The sequence below is a fragment of the Periplaneta americana genome, chromosome 7 (genome assembly GCF_040183065.1).
Source record: "Periplaneta americana isolate PAMFEO1 chromosome 7, P.americana_PAMFEO1_priV1, whole genome shotgun sequence".
Taxonomy (NCBI): domain Eukaryota; kingdom Metazoa; phylum Arthropoda; class Insecta; order Blattodea; family Blattidae; genus Periplaneta; species Periplaneta americana.
Window position 1 is genome coordinate 87,170,587 of NC_091123.1, and position 24,136 is coordinate 87,194,722.

Here is a 24,136-nt window from a genome sequence, read left to right on the forward strand (position 1 = left end):
CATAATACCTTTTGAAACGATGCTCCTCATTTGTGGACCTTCCATCAAAATATTGGGAAGCAAGAAGGATGATGATTTCATTGTTAAATCCAGAGCAAAAAAAAAAACACGCACGCACGCACGCACGCACGCACGCACGCACGCACGCACGCACACACACACACACACACACACACACACACACACACACACACACACACACACACCCCCCCCACCCATCCACCCACCCACCCCTTTTCTGTTTAGTTTTCATTCCTCTTTCTTCAAAGAGTTTTCTAGGCCTTCCACGTTTAGAGGTGGACGGAACTGAACTGGCCGTTTTAAAATTTTGGGATGCAGCTTTATAAACTTCATCAGAAAAATGTAATTATTTTTCTAGCCAATTGGAATTTACTGTTAGAAACCTAGTTTCATCCTATTACTTTTTCCCATCACTCTTGAAATCTGCATTTGAAAACACTCAATGTCATTTTAATACAACATAACACATCAGAAGAACAGTCCTGTATGTTTTGTTTAGATTCTACTTAGCGCACCAGCTGATCCTCACTCTGTGTTTTATCACTCAACATTTCGCATAGCTCACAGTGCATTATGGGAGGTCGCGCCTCAGCAAAGAAAATAAAATTTCTAAGAATTGGGCAAATTTGGGCACCTACTGAAACTTTACCCTTAATTGTTATGAGTTTCTTTACAGTTTGGTATGAGAATGTAAACGGATACATTTGTATACATTTTGAAATTACTGCGTAAATTTACAAAATAAGAATTTCACTCGCTGATTACATCTTGTTAACACCTTCAATATAAATTACTGATGAAAAAATAAGAATTTTAACTATATTGATTTGCAAGTGCATACCTGTAGCGTTCTTTTCCATACTTCAGGTATTCACAATAATGCACTGGCATCAAACGAACAATCAACAAAGTTCACTGCTAACATACAACTAGCGACAAGATGGAATGCTCCCTCAAGGATGTGCAGATTACGGTTATTATATATAAACATGTCCGTTTATTTTTCGTCTCTAGGGTCGATTTTCTTAAGCTATGATTATCTGTTATTCAGAGGGAAAAAAATGGGGAATAAAGTAAGTTGAGTTTTTATTTTTTTTCCTTCTAGATTAGAATTCTGGCCCACTGTGCGATGACATGTGATATTGCAGACCTAAGAGAGCATGTAATCACAGCAGTGAACACTATCGACAAGTTCGTGTTGATACAAGTGTGACAAGAACTAGACCATGTGCCATGTCAGCCATGGTAGATACATTGAATATTCGTGCCAAAAAAAACTGTTTCAGTTCCTCGTTCGTTCTGGACTGGTTTCATTCACATAAGTTCAATAGTTTACTTGTAATAAAGTTTTATAATCCCTCAAATATTTATGCAATAAATTAAATCCAGTTCAGCTGAACACTCGACAAAAGAAAGGAGGGTGAGACAATGCTTGTAAAAAGCATTTTAAAATGTTCAGAGTGGGGATACCCAATGAGTCCCTTTGACATATGTTCAGGGTTCAGAAAAGTTGGAATTTATCCTCTCAAGAAAATCAAGTTTTGAAAATGTTGCCAAATGAAGATAATGACGCTGATGACATCAATAACAGCTTAATACAATTCCTGAAAGAGATGACTATGGAATGAAAACCAACAGAGCAAACCTGGAAGAAAGAGGAAACTTAACGTACCAGCTAGCAGAAGTGTTTGAGCACATGATTTGACAGAAGAATCCAATGAAAATTGTAGTGATGAAAGTGTTAATGAAACAGGAAAACTTGAATCAGAGTGATACTGATGTCAGGGAAACAGTTCTATTTCACAAAATCTTCAAATCAGAGAATGGGTGAAAGTTGCATTGAACAGCTCTAAGGGAACACTACAACATTTCATTGGGAAAGTTGTAAAGATGATAAAGGAAGGTGTAACTTATGAGGGATCATTTCTCAGACAATTGTCAGAGGACTATAATATATACATACGTGTTCCCCAATGTAGAGGACATATCAGAATTCGACCAATCTCGTATAGTATAGATTTTGAAAGAACCAACAATCAGGAGGGGTAGACATATCTTTAAGTAGGTCATATGAGTAATGATTTCATGTTCATAAAATGGTAGTATGTATTTTTAAAAAGTTTTTTTTTGTCCCTATTAGCCCCAGTACATGTTTGAATAGGGACAAACAATATTTTTACAGCAATGTCCCTATTGACCCCATGTTTGGGGTGAATAGGGACACATTTTGAAAATAAATATATAATATTCTAGTAACACATTGGAAGTAGAGTAAGCAAAACAACAGTCTATTAATACCCTATATTTCTAAATAAAGTAAAAAATAAACACAGTTTCCAATATTACTAGATTTATATATGAAAACATTAAAAAAGGTCCCTATTCACCCATTTTACGGTACCATTATAGTAATGTGTGTTATTTATTTTTCAATTGCTGAAACCAATTAATACTTTAGTTTTCCAGTCTATGGCATAAGCTCGAAAATAAAAAAGATCATGTATCAAGATATTAACATGTGTGACCGACTGCATGCCAACTGTCTTCAGACATAATTCATTATTCAATATTTAAAGGCTATGAAATTAGGATCAAACAAAAGTATTTTGAACTTAAACATGAGTCTGAAAGGCTGGATATTTCATATTACAATAAATTTCGTATTATAATATACTTAGTTCATGCTTCAATCTAAGTTCATTAACAACGAAATTAAACTCTCCATTAAAAATTATGAGGTCTTTACTTTCATATTTATATTGTAATATGTTATATATGTGCTAAAATAGAAATTATATCGAAATATTTAGCAAAAATTTTATTAAACTATATGTTTGAATGTTTCACTGTTTTTATGTAATCCATATTGCAGAAGAGAGTGTAATATATTGCACAGATCAGATATGAAAAAGTATACAACATAAAATAACACAGATATAAAGCTGTGTCATACAAATGTTCGCAGTTACCTTCTTTCCTTTCCTATCTGTAAATGTGTAACCATCCTATAATTACACCAATGTTAAGTAATTATGCATTTGAAAAAAGTTAAACCATCTAGGAATGCTCCTCTCTCTAACAGATCTGCTTCTCACTTACCCCATATGGAAAGTGAGACAATATGAGCTTATCTTGCAGTACATAATATGCGAACAAAACACCGAACTACTACTGCATTTAATATTGTTACTTTATCCAAACTTCACATGAAAATAATTTTATGAAAAAGAGACAACCGATGAACTAACTCATAATAAACTACTTATATGGTACTTTGCCAAATGAAAGATGTAAGCCTGAAGAAACAAGATTGCACCACTTAAAGCCATTTATTGGTCTCTCTCTTAAATCACTAATGTTATATTAATTTTTCCTCAGATTATTACATACACATTATTATAATCCTAAACTTATGTGGTCACAAGTTTCTAGTTTCAAATTTAACAAAGCTCTCAACTAAACTATTATTTAGAACATGTACCAGTAAATAATGTTTAATTTATAATTATTACCTAGTTCTTGTGAAATAAAAAAAAACTAAAAAAAAAATGATCAGAGTTTTCAATAAGTAGCCATTTTATAGTCTGCTTTATAAACAAATATGTTGGTAATTTATGCATATATTTTTCTCCATGATGTCACAGTCAGATTTAAGTAAAATCCATGCAATAATTTAGGAGGAGGGGAGACTACACAAAAAAAAAGGTAAATTTACAGAAGGAAACTGACATGCCAAGAACCACTTTCACAATACCTGGTACGAATAATATTGAAAACATTTATTTTGTAGACTTCTAAATTTTTAGTCTTTCATGGTACCATCACACTTTCTCTGAACATCATGTAGTGAGCATATAAAATAATACGAAAATGCTTCCACCGAAAATGTGTTTATATATAATTATATAAATTCACTAATTGAAACAGATTTACAATCACAACTTTGAGGTTTATAAATTTCATTTTATGCATCAAAATCATGACTTCTAGTTAAAATATACCAATAAACTTCAGAAGAAATGAGCCTGCTAAATTCTAATCTCAGCTGATGTAAACACTGCCTTATATTATATTATCTGAAGTATTTTCTTTTTTTCTGACAATTTTTTAGATCATTAGGATAAGCTAATAAAATGATTTTGATAACCAATAGATTTTTTTTTTTTTTTTTTTTTTTTTTTGGAAGTGCTGGAATACTTACTGAAAACCGGCAATTTCTATATTAGAATTTCTATTATACCTAATCCACAATACAATACTGGTACTTTCATTCATATTACAATATAAATTTTCAAGTTAAGACATTAGTAAGAAAAAAATAAAACTTCTTCCTTTATTAAGTAAAATTTCCTTAAGAAATTTATACGTAGACTTGCTGAGAGGAATGTATTTATCAAAGGTAAATTTATTATATTTTTAAATAAACCATAAGCCTCCTAACACATTTTCTGCAATATATACTGCACATCCTAATGGAGGTATTCAGGTCATAACTGTATCTAGATTATATGTGAAACTATAATAATGTGCAGTGATGAGGTTACAGGACTCCTCTTAGTTTTATGGAAAACATTTACTTCATAAGTGATTTGTACATAATTCACTAAAAATTATTCTAGTATAAAGTTCACAATACTGGTGCATAATGGAAGTAAAATGACTAACTTATCTTCAAACAAAATACACTGCTATGTTTTATATAAAACTTCGTAGTTCTAATATGATGTAGAATTAGCTGAAACTGTTTTGTATTTACGTTCTTACATAATGGATATCTGAATTACATTGGTGAACGCGAGAGAAAGAAACATGTAGAACTCCTCTTAAAATTTGTAGTGCTAGTATGTATAAATTATCTGTATTCTCATTAACCTATTTCCATTATATTTCAGTCGCACCATGTGAGTAATGAATGTTTGATGTAGTTTGTTCACCCATTCTAAGAAATAATTCTTCTGAGTAAAAATTAGACTATTATTTAATATTCAATTGCATTTCGTAATTGCCATATCAAATAAGAGATACAATAATATAATTGAAGAAATACTTTCAAATAAAATTTATAAAATCGGGAATATAAAGAGTACTGTATATTATAAAAGCAAATGCTTAGAAAAGAAATTATTTCAATATAAATCGAAGTTCATAATAAAACAATAAAGATCTTATATATATTATATTCTATATATGAATTCAGAGATCTAATATTGTTTAATATAAAACAACAGGTCCAATGTACCATAAAATTCATTTCACAGTAGCATTCAATCAAAGGCACAAACTCTGTATTTCTCTTAATAACATTCTAATGCTAGTTCACAAACATAAGCATTGGAAAAATTTATTATTAATTTCTACTACAGAGAATTCTTCTGTTGTGAGAAAGAGAATATACTCTGCAGTTAGGAAGCTATTTGCTAGTAATTTACAATCGTAGTATATTCCTTTATCCCAACTGAAGAAATTCTTAACATATACTAATGTAGTTACCTCAACAAGAGATTATTTCTGTCAGCACCTGGTACAAACCAATATTATTATGTTGTCGTGTGTATACATTTGAACACAAAAATTTTCTTACAAACAATTTTTCATAACACTATCCTGAAGCTACTTTAGTTAAAATATTAGACTTGTGTAACAAGAACAGCAGTCCCTCCTAAATGCATACATCATGCTTATCTGAACCATTTTGTACTAACACGTAAAGAAAGGTGTGCTTAGTATAATGAAATGCAATGCATATTATAAAGTTCATATCTATGCCTTGAAGACACATTGGTAAAGAAAATTTCTATGCTTCCTTACTAGGCGAAAGTAAGGGAAAGAACTCTATCCATACTTCTGATAGTACGCTAGATGAAACAAAGAGCTGGTCTCCAGGTTATGCAGAAGAAACAAATTCTGAGGTGAAACTTATGTTGTTTCAGTTTACAGCCAGTTGCTCTACTATCTTACCAATGTAATGAAAAATATGACAGTACTGAAATTATATTTTACTTACTTTCTTACAGTTACTGCATAAAGTCACTGAGGCAATGTCCTATTTTAAAATATAAATCTTCAGTCTCCACAGTATATCAAATAAGAGAAAAATCTTTAAAGAGACATTTGAAAAGATGGCAAGACAATGGTGACTGTTATTGCTCTATATTTATTCTTCCATTTAATCTGTTAAGTGTTCTTAATACTGAATTTCGTAGTCTGATATTTAAGTCAGACATACTTTTGGACGTCACTGATGTTAAATTTATAGCTATGTTAAAATAAAAATAATAATAATATTAACAATAAAGGATGGATGCTTTAATATAATATAAAATATTACATTCTGTAATATAATGTCTAATGTAACTAAATATAAAAGTTACTTTAGAAGCCTTAGAGTTGATAACACCTGCTCACGCCTAAAAGAATGCAAAGGCAACATTGTGGAACAAAATTAAACATATTTCTTTATTTGCAATAAAGTAATACTCCATATATGGCAAGTTTACTAATAAAAAAAAAGTCATTCAGAAAACATAAAACTGCATTACTGAGGGACTACGACTCACAAGTGAGTAATTTTAATATGACAATCAGATATCTCGAAATCCTTAGCAACTGCAAACAACACTGGATAAAAATTAAATCAGGTAATAATGTATCTTTGTTACAGTAACTCTCCAAATTAATAATTGCCACTTTATTTTTAAATAGAAATGTAATGAGAACAGATAAAGACAGGCACATTAGAAAACAATCATTTGAGAAGCTATATACCGCTGGACTTACAAGAAAACTGTTAATGAACTCATATCGAAACCTCTCCTCAAACTGCGCCCACAGATCTCCACAGTATATAGAGAAATAAAATTAGCTGCCCATATTATTTGTAAAATTGTGACAACTTACCTGGAATGTTGCATTAAGAAACAATGGTGCATATTCAGAAAATGACATGAATGCCTAAGCTGTCGAGTGACATGTGAGATTATCTTGTACACTTAGCCAACTCAATGACTACCATCTAACTCTAGGCCAAGGAGCTACTCAATTCAAGCTTTAATTTCGCAATCTTAGAATTATAGAATTACTATGAACAGCTAATCTTCTGTATTGGTCTAACTGCTGTAAAGATTTAAAAATGTAGGCAGTTTGAGGGGAGCTTTCGACATGAACACATTAACTGTTTCCTTGTTAATAATAAGAAAAATCAACTTGTAATAGTTCGTTATCTTGAAACTGTGTACTGCACTATTAAAAATATATGTAGGTATGTAAATGAGAGATTTATTACAATTTTTTAATTAGCCAAAAATTTCTACAAAAATTTGTTATACAGTATTTAAATTAAAATTTAATTTTATAAAACATATATAAATATATACTTATATAACATATATATGTATACATATTCATTCAATATACAAATTATTACATTCTCTTCCTCTTTTATCAAATTGTAAAGCAAGAGGTTTTATCATTATGAAAAATTTGCTGTAAGTAGGCCTATGTCGCATACATAGCATTCAAAGGCTGACAATAATTTTATCTCCTAAGAAATAAGAGGAATTATATGAAACATTGTGTTTCAGAAATATATCAAGCAATGAAACCATCTTCTCAATAAAGTAGGGATAATTATTTCTTCCATTAAAGTTATGTATATTCGTAAATAATAGCAAATAACATATGACCTATATTTAACCAATTAATAGCCAAACATAGCATATGGCACTGGAAGAAGTTGTGAACCTGCTTTATATGAGAAATTATATCTGAAGCATCTACGAAATTACTATTCCTTCATTCGGATCAGTTACAATTTTGGAGAGTGTAGTGCAAATATATTCAACGTTGAATACATGCTTTTTTATTGTATCACTAATTTCTTTCCTTAGATTAGGCCTAGCTGATTTTTTTAGGAAGCAGGAAACAAATGACAAGAACAGTTTTGAGGGAAGGAAGTACATATACAGATAATTAAGAAGAACAAAAAGTTACATACTTCAAAAACTCAGAAATCATTAAAATGATTAAAATAAGTGTCTTTCAATTTATGTTTAAAATAACTAAAAACGAGATTTTGCTTCTTCATGATAGTACATAAGCTCCATGTGGTTTCATTCATAATAATATGAGCTATTCCATCTCAAATCGACCGAAATATAGAGAAAATTGACCTTGCAATTTTTAAATGCAATGAAACTTTTTCTGTCCGTAGACAACAGTGATACAATGCTTTGTGCAAAGTTTGAGGCATCAGAACTTCATAGTGTTTAAATTAAAAATATTTAAATTTATCGTATTTTCGTAAAATTAGCAACTTTAAACTGTTGTAGCTCCGAAACCCTTTCACCCAATGAACAAAATCGTGGTTTATTTTTATGCTGAGAAATTAAAGTTTATATTGATATATAAACAGATTTTCTTACTTATTATGGAAATGGAGAAATTTAGATTTTTCCTCATTAAGACGCCTTTGCCAATGAAAAAGTATTTAAAAAATGTATGGTTAGATTCCGCATTGAAAGTATAAATAAACACATATTTTTTACTAGTGGTACGTTGATAAGAAAGTATCAAATAAAGAAAATAAATAGCATAAGCGTGAACTAACTAGCTGACTATGAGGCGGGAGATAGCCGAGGGAAGCAAGGCCAAGAGACATAAACACGAGAAGTGTCGTCTAGCAGTGCATGGCTGTGCTAGCTTTATCACAGGTTTTCATAAACACAGGAGTAAAATGACAAAAGAAAGAAGACTGCATCCAAACATTTACTACTCAAATGTTGCTATTTCTTGCAGAAAACTTCCACGCCCTCTTCCGCAGAAGAATATGTTTTAGTTTAGTTTGGGGAAACTTTTTCTGATATATTTTCTTCTTTTTCACGCCAATCACAGTGAGTGTCTCGTTTAAAGTAGTGAGGATTGCCTTGTCAACACATTCTGTTTCACTCTTACCCGATTCTTCATTATTACTGTTGCTGTTATTACCACTACTCTCAACTTGAACACTGCAAGTTGGCTGAACATTTTCTTCTATGACTTCTCTTTTGAAACTGCGTTATCTAAAGAATGTGATTTATGCACTTTCAATCTGCAATATGTACATAATCGAATTATGTTTTGGTACTTTTCAGGTATGCCAAATTTTTCTGCAATCGAACGGGATACTTTCCGAAGCCCTTTAACACTGACCCTTTTGTGACGCGTAAGTTGACGGGGATTTCACCTGAGTAAGATTTGTCCTCCATTTTAAGCAACCTGTGAAATAAATTTTGTTACAATATGGAAAATGTTTATATTACGGAAGCGCTCACGAAAGACATGCATTTAACTCAATAATTTGATCGATATTGTTTTGAAATACTTTATCTTACCATAATGGTTTCATAAATATGCCTTAACGAATAACTTATAATAATAAATATAAACTTGAAAAATATTGGATTACAACACTTGCACTTATAAAATGCACACGCAACTTGGCTACTTTTGCTCGCATACTGGAGACTAAACATGTCACACCGTTGTCTCATAGGGTGGCATGACTCCTCCTCCCAATGCTCGCTTATCTTCAGCTCTCGGCGTGCGGTACTGCGCCGTTCAAGTCTAGGCACGTGAAAATAATTTATTTAATACCCTCGAAACTTATTGCCTTACCACTAAGCAAACAATGCGAATCCCTCTTAATAATGCAAGGTTTTTTCTCAATATTTTTTTACATTTTTACAAATTGGCAAAACGCCTAAAAGTAAGTAAAATCAGATTATCTGTCTCTCTATATACAATAAAAATAAGGCTTACTTCTTAACATAACCTACTAAATGTCAGCTTCAAAATGAGCTCCCGTTCAATGTTCAGCAGTAAATGGTTCCAGAGTTCTGAGCGCTGAAAGATACTTGTTTTTCTAAAATACGCTAAATTTGTCGCTCAACAATACGCAAACCGTTTAACTTTCGATAATATATTTTTGCAGATGCACTCTCCTCAGCACCTTGTATAAGTAGGGAAAAAATTAGAGTATAAAAAAATGCGAGGTTTTTTACTGATCGATTTCATATGGAATAGCCCATATATTCTACATAAATTTCCATATGTTCCTTTTTTTTTGCACATAAATGTATTTAGTTAAGTAGCAAATACAGTTACATAAACTTTATTTGCTCGATTTTTAGTTCTGAAAATAATTAAAAATTTGATTAATGCAATACCAATTTATATTTGTTAAAGAATACAAAAATGAGTGGAGATTCAAGTACAATTGGAATATTTAAATGAATATGTGCTTCTATGAAAAATAAATGGCTGAAAATTCTGTTGGAATGAATGGAAACTATAAAAAGCACCTGCTGCTAATAGCAATAAAATCGCATATAGTTTGGAAAGCCTTTCGTTTTTAAATTTTAACTGATTAAGACAGTCATATGCATATTCCTGCGGAATCAGTCCTGAGATAGGCAGTACGGAGTTAAAATACATTGTTACTTCAACAACAATATCGTATCAGTGTAATCATTACTGTATACAGCTTTTTTGTTCTTACATTATCACAAATTGCATATATATTCAATTTTTATCCAGGTTGAACTTCTATAGAAGCCCTCTCCTTTTCACAATATAGTACACATTTATACAATGCTATATGTACATTTTACTGTCTACTTTTGGTATCAAACATCAATTAGAAGTTACATACATTTACAATATTATGTTACAAGATGTTGGAAATATTTACATATCGTGGTTGTGGACTATCACAAAAATATAAATATTGGAAGAGGGTTACTATTTTGAGATGGGAATACTGACTGTATGGCACAATTATATCTGTAGGCCTATTTTGCTATTGTTGTGTCATTACAGAGCAGTCTGCATTTTAACACTATTACATGAATGATATCACTTTGTTGTGGGTGTGGGTTGACCGACAGGTGTTATTGATGTAGATCCATCCCTTAGCAAACCCAAGAAGTTGCTGCCCCCGGGCTGGGGATATCGGAGATTGTACACGTCCTTATACAGTTGTAACTGTTCTGCAGAAGGTGAAAATATGGGTGGACTTGCTGCCACCTGCAGTGGTGACAGAAAGGCTGCAGCTACATTAGGTGGATAGCCATACAAAGCAGAGTAATACATGGGATCCAAAAGGGGTAGATGGTAAGGAGATGTGTTCTTGGAGCTGGAACTCCCACTACTATTACCTGACATGTAACCAGGAAAAACGGGAGAACCTGCAGGAAGGTAAGGCATGGAGCTTGAGGTTGGAGTACCAGGCTGAGATGATGGGGATTGGTGTTGTCGAGATCGCGATCCCTCATTGGAGGAGTTCTTACGGCTGCTGACAGCTGTGGAAGGGTTTGGAATTATAAGCTGAGAACTGCTGCTACTAGCACTGCTGATGCTACGTTGAGCTGGGATGTGGGTTATTGAGAGGGAGCTGTGCTTCCCATTCTCATTTCTGATGAGTGGACGATTTAATGGTGATGGCTTGATACTCAACGATCTGCGCTGCTGCTGCTGTTGTTGTTGCTGTATGGTTCTGTGTTGTTGCTGTCTCTGTTGCAATGATGACGACGATGATGATGATGATGATGATTTTGGTACATCCACAACAGTTATTTCCAAATTGGAACCTACCATTGCACGTCCGTCTATAATTGGGAATGGGTTAACACCATTTGTTTTGGGCAGTGACTTAACAGGCATTTTTGCACTGCGCTGTGGTAGAACACTTGTTATACGACTTATACTAACTGCTGGTTTTCTAGAGTTAGTAACACGAAGGTCCAGAACTTCTCCAGAGGGCACAGGCTTTATCAAATTTCGCCTGCGATACAATAAACTTGGTGAGGATGATGATTCAATACCATCTTTTGGATTTCCATACACTGTAGACTCTGAATGAGCATATATGGAGCGGGACTGGGTGACACGAGGAGGTGCCCATTCATCAGTATTGCTGCTACTGGGACTAGGTGTTAAAGAATGTGTTTGGGACAAGCTCCCAGTGTATAAATGTTGCAATGCCGGGTGTTTCAAGTCATGAATGCGGTGAGGAGTTGACGACTCACAGCCAGAAGTTGGAGAAGGTGTTGATGCGGCAGAGTTTGATTCTGTTGGGGGAGATCCCCCCAGCATGTGACTGACATCAGGAGTTACAGTGATGGACACTTGTCCCAAGACAGGATTCTGAACTGGAGCAGCATGCTGTATGACTGAGGGTCTTCTCTCTGGAGTGATGGTAACTGACCCAATAGAGGTTACTGGTGGCATTATGGCAGTCACTTCCAGTCCACCTTCTTTGAGGATCTCCAACTTCCGCTTTTTGAGTGCAGGTACAGGTGATGTCTTGACAATTTTTTCAGGAGAATCTTGTTCAGAAACTAGGTCTATTAATTCAGGAGTTGGCTTTTCACTTGCACTTCCTTCACTTGAAGGTTCTTGTTTCACTTCTATTATCAGACCTTCTGATAAATTTGACATAGGAATATTCTCTTTGTCTTTAGGACGAGAAGTAATTCCAGCATCTTGTAGAGTTTTATCAGGTTTTGTCCTAACACTTCTAAGAGATGAAGTCTTACCTTCTAGGACAACTGTTTTGTCCTTCTGTCCTCCATTAGTTACCACCTTCTGTAAAAAAAAAATAAAATCCGAATATGAAATCAGATTTGTACATAAAAATTCGATAGCAAGAAAATAACCAAGAAAAACTATCGGCAATTATAAAAAAAAAAAAATCATGAGGAAAATTATATTTGTGCACAACTTTATGTTTACAAATATAGTATCTCACTTTCTAATCTTCAAGATAAAAGGCCGATGTATACATAGTTCATTGAAGTCAAAAATTATTGTAATGGTTATGAAGGCAAAGCTGACAGTCAACACAGAACATGTACACTGGCAAATGATAATATGTGAAGTTAATAAACCACAAAGGGTACAATGTTATCTGTACATTTTTTTATTAAAATTTTACATAATAACTGTTAAAAGGTTATTTCATAAACATGTTTAACAAATGTAAGATTACTGCTTGTACATAATACAAAGCAAATGTTACATTTAATTAGTTCTGTTACGTAATTTTAAGAATTGCCTAGAGAAATGGTAGATAGATTCCAAATTTAAAGATAGGAAATCAGCAGTTGTTAAATTGAGAATGCTAATGGAACATGATTGCCTGAGAGCACAATTGCACAATGAGAATGTGAATTCTGCAACAACCCGTTCTCAACAATGAACAAAGTTACTTACTGTACTGCCAACAACAAGAGTCAAAACAACAAAATGAGAGACAAGAAATAGCGGCCCTCTAATGGGAGGCGAGAAGAAAATGACAATAACTCAAAATCTTCAGCACCAGTGAAAACAATACATTTTAAGAGTTGGTGAAATACATACATACAGCATACTATTGTTACAAATAATAACTGTTGTCTGATTACAATACTGTATTAAAGATGATCTTCTTCAGTAATGTTCCTCTTTATTCTGTACTCTAGGCTCTGAAACTTCAATGTCACCATGTTATGTTGAAATAATGTTTTGGAAAATTATGATGTATAAATATATTATCGAGAAAAAAATTTCAAGCAACTAAATCAGTTTGTTCTACTTCTAGTCAGAGATTTAATCTGCATCTTTCGAGATAAACTTATTACTGACGTGAGTGAAATGTATTTCAGAGAAAAAACTATGTAAAAACAAAACAGGTAAAGAATTGATGAACAAATGATCAGATGGAGACAAAGACTGACAGTCAGTTTCTGAACACTTAATTCTATAGTTATTTTGATCGATTCTGTAACAATTAAGTTTACAGATATATTGATGATGTTGATCCAATGCTTAGGTACTTCACAATGACGTCATTCACTGACTTGCAATCCAGTATTTTTATCAATGTCATCTTCTTGTAGCAATGCTTTGCATCTTTTGATATACCGATATTACACGTTCATCTCTTCATTTGTATCACACAATACATAGGCAGATGTATGGGAAATTCCTATCAGGCAGCTAGCCAAACAATCATTACCTGTTAATAACCTGAACATCGCAATAACAGATTTATGTGACCTTTGGGGGATAATCTCGGGATTAGTCAATAAAATTTCCCAGATTTTATATTTTGTTGTTTTTGGGCAAATCTGATTTTACTTTTCATTAGTTGTTTTACAGAATGAAATGGAAGCCTGTTATTATAAAATACTTGTAAAATTTCAGAGCCAATTTAAAAAAAAATTCCGTATGCTATTTCTTTCCCTTTACATCACAACAGCAAGGAAGCCATTGTAAACATGTAAGGCTGATCTTGAATTGGATAATATAATAGCATTTTGGAATTTATTTAATCTGCACAAGAGATTTTGCAAAGATAGATAAATAGCAGGAACTCCACCTCCAGCTCTTGCTCCTTTTGAATGTGATGTAAGCGATCCACCTGTATAAATTTGTAACCTTTCCTTATGTAGGTATCTTGTCGCAATTCTTTCTATAGCCGAGTCTTCAAAACCAATTTATCTGTTTCAGATCTTTTAACATCATCCATGTGTAAACAATATAAAGTGCCAAAATTATATAAACAGTACATATCAGTTTACTGAACAAAATGTCTTTCTTACTTACTTACTTACTTACTTATGGATTTTAAGGAACCTGCAGATTCATTGCCGCCCTCACATAAGCCTGCCACCAGTCCCTATTCTGTGCAAAATTAATCCAGTCTTTATCATCATATCCCACCTTTCTCAAATCCATTTTAATATCATCCTCCCATCTACGTCTTGGCGTCCCCAAAGATCTTTTTCCTCCAGCCTCCCAACTAACAGTCTATATGCATTTCTGGATTCGCTCATATGTGGTACATGCCCTGCCCATTTCAAATGTCTGGATTTAATATTCCTAATATGTCAAGTGAAGAATAGAATGCGTGCAGTTCTGCGTTGTGTAACTTTCTCCATTCTCCTTAACTTCATCCCTCTTAGCCTCAAATATTTTCCTAAGAACCTTATTCTCAAACACTCTTAGTCTCTGTTCCTCTCTCAAAGTGAGAGTTCAAGTTTTACAATCATACAGAACAACTGGTATAGGTCTCGCAAGTAGGGATTGCCAATGGCAGGAATGCAAACGAAACAATGCAATAAAGAAGAATGGGCGACAGGAAAGGCCACGAGATAACTTGAATGATATTGAAGAGTACAGTTGGAAGAAAACAACATCGAGAGAATCATTACGGTTTTAGTTTCAGTTCCACTGCATGTGAATGAATACATGTCTTGTTCCAAGTGCATTTATTTTATTATGTAGTGATGGAGCGTTCCCCTCACAGAGTATCATTATTTTATTCATAAACATATGTTGCGTGTTTAATTCGCTTTGGATTTTTCTCTTGCTAAGCTCTTTTTTTGCACAGGCGATGTCCCCATCTGTTCATCTTCTTGGAAGAGGCAGTACTTCCACCGTCCCACACCTCTCGTTCCCTCAGCATTCCTACATACACACGTCAAAACAGACAGTAATGCCACCACTACTTTTCGGTAATCGTTTCCTGCGTGACCTATAATATAACTGTTTTATAAATTCTAACTTTCAGATTTTTTGAGGGCAGACTGGATGACAAAAGCTTCTCAACCGAATAATAACAGGCATTTCCCATATTTATTCTGTGTTTAATTTTCTCCCGAGTGTTCTTTATATTTGTTATGGTTACTCCAAGATATTTGAATTTTTCCACCTCTTCGAAGGATAAAGCTCCAATTTTTATACCGTATTTCCATTTTGTACAATATTCTGGTCACGAGACATAATTATATACTTTGTCTTTTTGGGATTTACTTCCAAACCTATTGCTTTACTGAACAAAATGTCTAATGAAATTTAATTATTTCTTATAATTTTCTTTTAAATTTGTAAAAGACCATGTTTTTAAGATTGATAGTAGTCTAATTATTTGCTTAGATTTCGATTGAACGTGAATGCCATTGTCAATGACCTTGCACACAACACATACCAATACAAAACAGAGCAACAAATGACTGCTTGATTAATGATTGCTTCAGTGTAGGTATCAGATAAAGTAAATAATGAGTAATGACCGTCTATTCTCTGTTTCAAAAAAGTTACACTCACAAAACCTTTTTTTTTTCTGTGAAAATCCTGACAGTTACAGAAAAACATTGTTTGACTTCTTTAATTATTTATACTCTACCACCAGCATTTTACACCCTTTATATCTGAGTGTATGTATGTGTGATAAAAATATGAAGATATTGGAATTAAGAAGTGTTTACAAAAATTTACATTAACAAGAGAATACCCTCAAAATAGTTGGTTCAATTCTCAATCTGTGCAGTTGTGACGTTAACATGCTCTATGAGTAGACATATTTATTTGTATTAGAAAATTATAACTTTAACTACTCTACCATACCATATATATGTATTATAACATCAAGTTAAATGTGTGTCCCAACACAGAAGCTTCATGGCACTGCTGAGAACCTGTCAAACCTTTCACCAAAGAGTGATGGGACAAAATACTAGTGAAAGTAATGAGTACTCTATGTTACAACGCTATCCCTTATTGTTTCGTTTTTTTTTTTTACTTGGTTATTTAATGACGCTGTATCAACTACTATGTTTTTTTTTCTACTTAGCCTCAATGGGATTGGTGATAGTGAAATGGTATTTAGTGAGATGAGGCCGAGAATTCGCCATGGATTAACCATAATCATAATCATTCTTTAGTTTATCATAAGCACCAAGTAAGTGCTATGGACATAGTCAAATGTACAAATATTTTTAGTCAAATACAACAATTAAAATTATTAAATAATTAAATACAATGTGTTCGTCTATGTGACTGACAAAATAACTTAAATGTTATTTGTACATTATTTTATTAATTGATTAACGTTTTCGACTCGATTGAGTCATCTTCAGATCATAACATGGCAAATGAAAACTTTTATGAAAGTTGTTTAACAGGTATTCATAAAACTGTGCACTATTATATAAATGTGTTACGCATGTGTCAAGTGTTAAAAGCAATTTAAAATACACTGAATATGTCAGTAGAGTTGTATATTATCAACTATTATACCAAATTAAAATTACATAAAATTTAAATACAATGTAAACAAGTTGTAACAACAAATATGTGCTGACTAATAAGATACACAAGATAAACCAATGCATAAGAAAACTTTTTACAGGATTTCGAAGAAGTGAGGTCCATCTTCTCTATGTTCGTTCTGTAAGCTTCGTGATACTTCACAATTGATTCACCATGGTATTCATTTTTACATCTTCACTTGAGGTTTAAGTTCACGTCAAAATCACATCACTTATTCATTCCAGATTCAAGACACAAACACTTACGAGCATCTACGTCTTTGCTTCACTGTGCAAAGATCTGTAACTTTCAAGGAATGCATATTTAATCACAGTTCACTTGGTTCTTCATCTGTTAGCATGGTAAAATTGAGCACTTCATGGAACCACACTCAAGTATTTCATGAATTGTTAATAGAACACTTGTATGATATGTTGCAAGGTTCTCATTTTAGTTTAATGGTAACCACAAACACATTTTTTACATAATTTTAGCTGAATATGAGTCTTTCCACAGTAAAAGATTCCGGACATAAACTATCACCCTATTCGGATGTCCAGGAGGGGGATGCTGGGTAAGGACACATTACGAAGAGAACAGAGAGAACCCAACAGTCAGAAGAAAAGAAGATTGAGGATTGGAACGTGGAATGTAAGGACTCTTTGCAAGCAGGTAAGTTGGAAACTTGAAAGAAGAAATGAGAAGAAACAAAGTGGATATGATTGGAATATCGAAGTGAGGTGGGAAAATAGTGGTGAGTTGGTGAGTGATGAATTTAGATTGTTTTATTCAAATGGTGAATGCAAAGGAAGTCATGTGTTGGTGTATTACTGGGACCACGTGTGAAAGATAAAGTGATATCAGTGTGTTATGTAGATGACCGGACGATGATGGTGAGACTACAAGGGAAGAAAATGGATTTAGTACTAGTGCAAGTTTATATGTCACATAGTGGATTAGCAGACGAGGAAGTGGAAGAAAGCTATGACAAGATAGAAGAGACAGTTGAGAAGGAAAAGGGAACATGCGTAATGCTAACAGGCAATTGGAGTGCAGTTGTAGGAGAAGGACAAGATGGAAAAACAGTTGGGAAATATGGACTGAGAAAAAGAAATCATAGAGGAGAATATTTGGTAAATTTCTGTAAAAGAAATGCAATGATTATTGAAAATACATTATTCCAACAACATAAACGAGAAGATACATATGGACATGCCCAAGGGATGAAAGCAGATATCAGATAGACTATATACTGGTACAGGAAAGATTCCGAAATTGCTTAAAAAATGCAAAGTTTACTTACTTACAAATGGCTTTTAAGGAACCTGAAGGTTCATTGCCGCCCTCACATAAGCCCGCCATCAGTCCCTATCCTGTGCAAGATTAATCCAGTCTCTATCATCAGATCCCACCTCCCTCAAATCCATTTTAATATTATCCTCCCATCTACGTCTCGGCCTCCCCAAAGGTCTTTTTCCCTCTGGTCTCACAACTAACACTCTATATGCATTTCTGGATTCGCCCATACATGCTACATGCCCTGCCCATCGCAAACGTCTGGATTTAATGTTCCTAATTATGTCAGGTGAAGAATACAATGCGTGCAGTTCTGCGTTGTGTAACTTTCTCCATTCTCCTGTAACTTCATCCCTCTTAGCCCCAAATATTTTCCTAAGCACCTTATTCTCAAACACCCTTAACCTATGTTCCTCTCTCAGAGTGAGAGTCCAAGTTTCACAACCATACAGAACAACCGGTAATATAACTGTTTTATAAATTGTAACTTTCAGATTTTTTGACAGCAGACTAGATGATAAAAGCTTCTCAACCGAATAATAACACGCATTTCCCATATTTATTCTGCGTTTAATTTCCTCCCGAGTGGCAAAGATTACTAGGAGCGGATATTAACTCAGATCATGTCCTGCTGATAGGCGAAGTAGATATTCGTCTGAAGAAGATAAGAGGAAGACAGGTGACGAAACTGAATATGGAAAAACTGAAGAACGAGGAGAACAGAAGAAAATTTGAACCAAATTTTAAAGAGAAAGCCGTTGCATTAGAATCCACATCTGAGAATACTAATGAGTACTGCACTCATTTAAAAAGTTGTATACAGACAACAGCAGAAGATTCAATAGGATGCAGAAGGTGGGAGAATTAAGAAACCTTGGATCACAGGGAAAATGTTGGAGAAGATAGAGGAGAGGAGAAAATGGAAAAACATCAACACAGAAGAAGATAAAAGAAACTACAGGAAACTTAACAATGATCTACGAAGAGAAACTGATGAAGCAAAAGAAGACTGGATGAAAGAGATATGTGAAGAAATAGAGGATCTAGAGAGGAAAGAAAGATATGATTTAATGTACCGCAAAATAAAATGTTTGGACTTCACTAATAAGAACAGGAAATCCATGTGGTTGATAGAGGACGTCATCAGAAATGAAATAACAGACAAACATGGAATACTAAACAGACGGATGGAATATGTAGAACAGTTATATGAAACAAAAAATCGTCCAAATGACTTAGCTATAGAAAACAAAGAAGCCGTATCAAAAGACGAAAAAGGGTTTTCTATTTTAAGCAAAGAAGTTGAACTAGCACTTAAGGAAATGAAGAATGAGAAAGCAACAGGAGTTGATGGAATCCCCATTGAATTAGTGAAATGCTTGCGTGAAGACAAGAAGCAAATTATGTCATTATGCAACGAAATATATGAGAAAGGCGACTGACCTGAAGATTTTATGGAGACAGTGTTGATTCCAATACCGAAGAAAAATAATGCCAAGAAATGTATGGAATTCAGGACTATCACACTTGGCAAAGATTCTCTTGTGAATATTGAATCGACATTTATATTCCAAGATGGAAGAACAGTTAGAAGAAGAGCAGTTTAGCTTCAGGAAGGGAAAAGGTACAAGAGATACAATTGGAAAACTACGGACAATCAGTGAAAAATACCTAGAGAAGAATAAAGAAGCGTCTGTAGTATTTGTGGACTTAGAAAAGGCTTTTGAGAGTGGATTCGAATAAACTGATGGGGATTCTAAAGAAAATTGGTGTGGATTGGAAAGAGAGAAGACTGTTCAATAATCTTTATATGCAACAACAAGTCAAAGTCAGGATAGGAAAATAAATATTAGAAGGAAGTGAAATTGAGAGAGGAGTACATCAAGGATGTCCTTTATCACCTATCCTGTTCAATATCTACTTGGATGATTTAGTAAAGAACTTGTTGTCAGAACGTGTGAGAAGTGATAGTAGGAGGAAAAAGAATAAAGTGCATAAGATTTTCTGATGATATGGCGTTGTTAGCAGAAAAGGAACTGATACCAAAGGATATGCTACTGGAGCTAAGTGACAGCTGTGAGCAGTATGGGATGAAGATATATGCAAATAAAACGAAGAGCATGGTCATAGGAAGAAAAATGCAGAAAATAAACCTGTGAATTCTGAATGAGGCAGTAGAGCATGTGGACAGCTTCAAATATTTTGGGTGTACTATATGCAGTAACATGAGCTGCTGCCAGGAAGTCAAAAGGAGGACAGCAATGGCCAAGGAAGCTTTTAATAGAAAAAGGCGCATCTTCTGAGGACCTCTCGAAAAAGAACTAGGGAAGAGACTAGTGAAGTGCTTTGTATGGAGTGTGACATTTTATGGGGCAGAAACATATGACGAAGTGAAGAGAAGCGACCAGAAGCATTTGAAATGTGGATATGAAGAAGAATGGAACGTGTGAAGTGTACAGACAAAATAAGAAATGAAGCTGTGTTGGAAAAAGTGGGTGAAAAAAGAATGATGCTGAAACTGATCAGGAAGAGGAAAAGGAATTGGTTGGGTCACTAGCTGAGAAGAAACTGCCTACTGAAGGATGCACTGGAAGGAATTGTGAACGGGAGAAGAGTTCGAGGTAGAGGAAGATATCAGATGATAGACGCCAATAAGATATATGGATTTATATGAGGAAACAAAGAGGAAGTCAGAAAATAGGAAAGATTGGAGAAAGCTGGATTTGCAGTCAAAGACCTGCCCTTGGGCAGAACACTAAATGAATGAATGATCCATTTGAAGCCCTGTAAAAGTTTTCTTATGTGTTGGTTTATCTTGTGTATCTTATCAGTTAGCACATATTTATTGTTACATCTTGTCAGTATATTGAAATTTTATGTAATTTTAATTTGTTATAATAGTTGATACATGTTCAATGTATTTTAAATTGCTTTTAACACTTGACACATGCATGACACATTTGTATAATAGTGCACTTGATTTAATTTCATGCACACCTGTTGAACAACTTCCATAAAAATTTTAATTTGGTATGCAATGATCTGAAGATGACTCAATCGAGTCGAAAACGTTAATCAATTAATAAAATAATGTACAAATAACGTTGAAGTTATTTTGTCACTCACATAAGATAAGCATACCAGTAGATGGACCCATTGTACTTAATTATTTCAGCTTATCAGACACACATGATGGCTTTTAAACAAGTAAAGTGTTACATTTACAGGAGTTTTATAAAATTCTCAAGACTATAAAATGGATTTTATATGGACCACTGACATTCGCCTTATGGTTGGAGGAAATGCCCAACTAGATAATCAGCTCAAGCAGGAATCGAATCTACACCCGAGTGTAACTCCAGATCGACAGGCAAGCACCTCAGACGACAGCTTTACCAGTGGCTTTGTTTTGTATGATTCTATTATTTCTGTCATATTTTCATTTAGTGATTCAATTCTAGTCAAATCTACGTCCTCATCATCACTGCTCTTAATATAATGACTTTCGTTTCCTATGAAGTAACGGTTAGCGCGTCTGGCAGCGAAACCAGGTGGCCCAGGTTCGATTCCCGGTTGGGGCAAGTTACCTGGTTGAGGATTTTTCCGGGGTTTTCCCTCAACCCAATATGAGCAAATGCTGGATAACTTTCGGTGCTGGACCCTGGACTCACTTCACCGACATTATCACCTTCATCTCATTCAGATGCTAAATAACCTAAGCTGTTGATAAAGTGTCGTAAAATAACCTACTAAAATAAAATAAAAAAAATTATTCATATAATGTTTACTATTATAACATACATTAGAAAGCAAGTAAAAGTTGTGTAGCTATGTTAATCTTGGAATTAAGTGAGATTGATCTAAATTAACTACAACAAAGTAAGCATTTATATTTGTTGACTATAATTGATTACAATAAAACCCCGTTTATCCAAACTAAAGGGGTGGAGCCATTTTGGATAATCTATGCATACTATTTTCGATAGTGCACTAACAAACTACCTAACACCTACAGCATCACAAAGTGAATACACGCAGAATCAGTTGTCACCCCTCTCTCATTCAGCAATAACTGGTTCCAAGATTCTTGGGGTAGGGAGTAGCTAGAACAAAAGGTACATTAACAAAGAATAACTTTTATTTTACAAGATCAATGTACACCACTGGCTACTACTGAACACAAACAAATGAACTGAGGGTGTGCAAAGAAGATTTTTTTACCTACTACCTACTACATCCCTTAAAAGGCATTCACCTTATTTGTAACCTTGCTGTGGTGTGAGGACAAGATGGTAGCTATCTCATTAGCATGCATTGACAGTTATATTTTAAACAGTATTTTTCATGAAAAAAGTGCGTACTATGGTCCAAATATATCCTATGTATTTTTATTCCACCATTTCAGATAAGCGGGGTTTTACTGTATTTATTTTGTTGAGTTCTAATTCCAATAAAACAAATTGATGTAGTCTTTCAGCATACTTTTAATTGCAACAGCTACCTTATTATCTGAAGTTGTGGCACAAGAAGGTGGCTTTACATCTCTCTCCAACTTCACGCCTGATGCTGACAATGTATCACTTTCACTTTTTATGGACTTTGAACGTCGCCGTTCTTTGGTGTCACCACTCTTCACACTTCTCTCATATGGAAGCAACAGTCTACGGTGTGAAAAATTAAAACATTTAAAAAATAACCAGTATTTACAGTAAGAAAATATATTCCCTTCTCTTATAGTGTCCACAAGACATCTCAATACTTTTGGTACAATCTTGCTTTTCAGAGAAAGTAAACAAGTGAAACATGCATATTTCCCAGTTCGATAACTAATCTATAAAGAAGTAAAATATAATAACAGGCTGTAATAGAGTGTTATTTAACCTGCAGCCCCGTGAAGTTAATTATGTAGCCCTTCCAAACAAACAAAAAAATAATGTGCAACACATAACTTTAATGTTTTCTCACTAGTCAACTTTAATGACTAATAAGTCTAAAATTAATGCCTTTAGTTATTTAAAAATCTACTTAAATATGTTTTCAGTAAAAGTTCTTCACACATGCTAAAGGTTCTTCCGCATAAATTGTATGGTCCTCTTGTATCTGGTCTACCTTATGTAATTTGACTTTTGTCTACGAATTGCTGAAGACCACTTCTGTAATACATATTATCCAAGCACAAAGAAAGAAGAAAATATGGTTAATGAATACTATATCATTGTCCTTATAAAACCTTCTATAAAACATCTACGAAATATGCTGAACGTTACTTTCAAATATATACCAATCGACATACTTATATTATTTCATTTCGTGAAAAAAAAAATCATGAAATACATAACAGTTACTGAATTTGATTTCTTGGAAACAGGATGCTATTCTGGTAAGTAAATTAATAAAGCACAGATAGGCAAACACAGACAAATAAGGAAATAGAGAGATAGGAAAACAGACAGACAGGTGGTTGGTTAGGTAGCTAGGTAAATAGGTATACAAAGGGTGGACTGTCGTCACACATACACACATCCACACACATGTATATATGCATATCTACAAGGCCACCCTTTAACCTGAGACCCAGGAACATCACCAGCAAAGAGTTTTGGTGGTTCAGTTAACCCACGCTGCTGTTTCTGCCCTAACCTTTCCACATAAATGTTGTATGTACAGCTAAAATTATTTCCGAACATTTCCAACCAACTTTTCCTTCACA

At 33.9% G+C, this 24,136-nt stretch overlaps 1 protein-coding gene across 1 annotated transcript in view; it reads right to left on the reverse strand.

Annotated features, from left to right (window-relative positions):
* Positions 1-238: 238 nt before the first annotated feature.
* Positions 239-24,136, reverse strand: part of LOC138703263 (AT-rich interactive domain-containing protein 5B-like) — a 454,468-nt gene continuing 430,570 nt past the window's right edge. Inside the window, exons 8-9 of the mRNA XM_069831001.1 lie at positions 22,928-23,087; positions 239-12,642 (exon numbers count right to left, since the gene is read on the reverse strand). Coding sequence (XP_069687102.1) covers positions 10,912-12,642; positions 22,928-23,087 — 1,891 coding nt within the window. The 3' untranslated portion in view covers positions 239-10,911. The remainder of the gene's footprint in view (positions 12,643-22,927; positions 23,088-24,136) is intronic.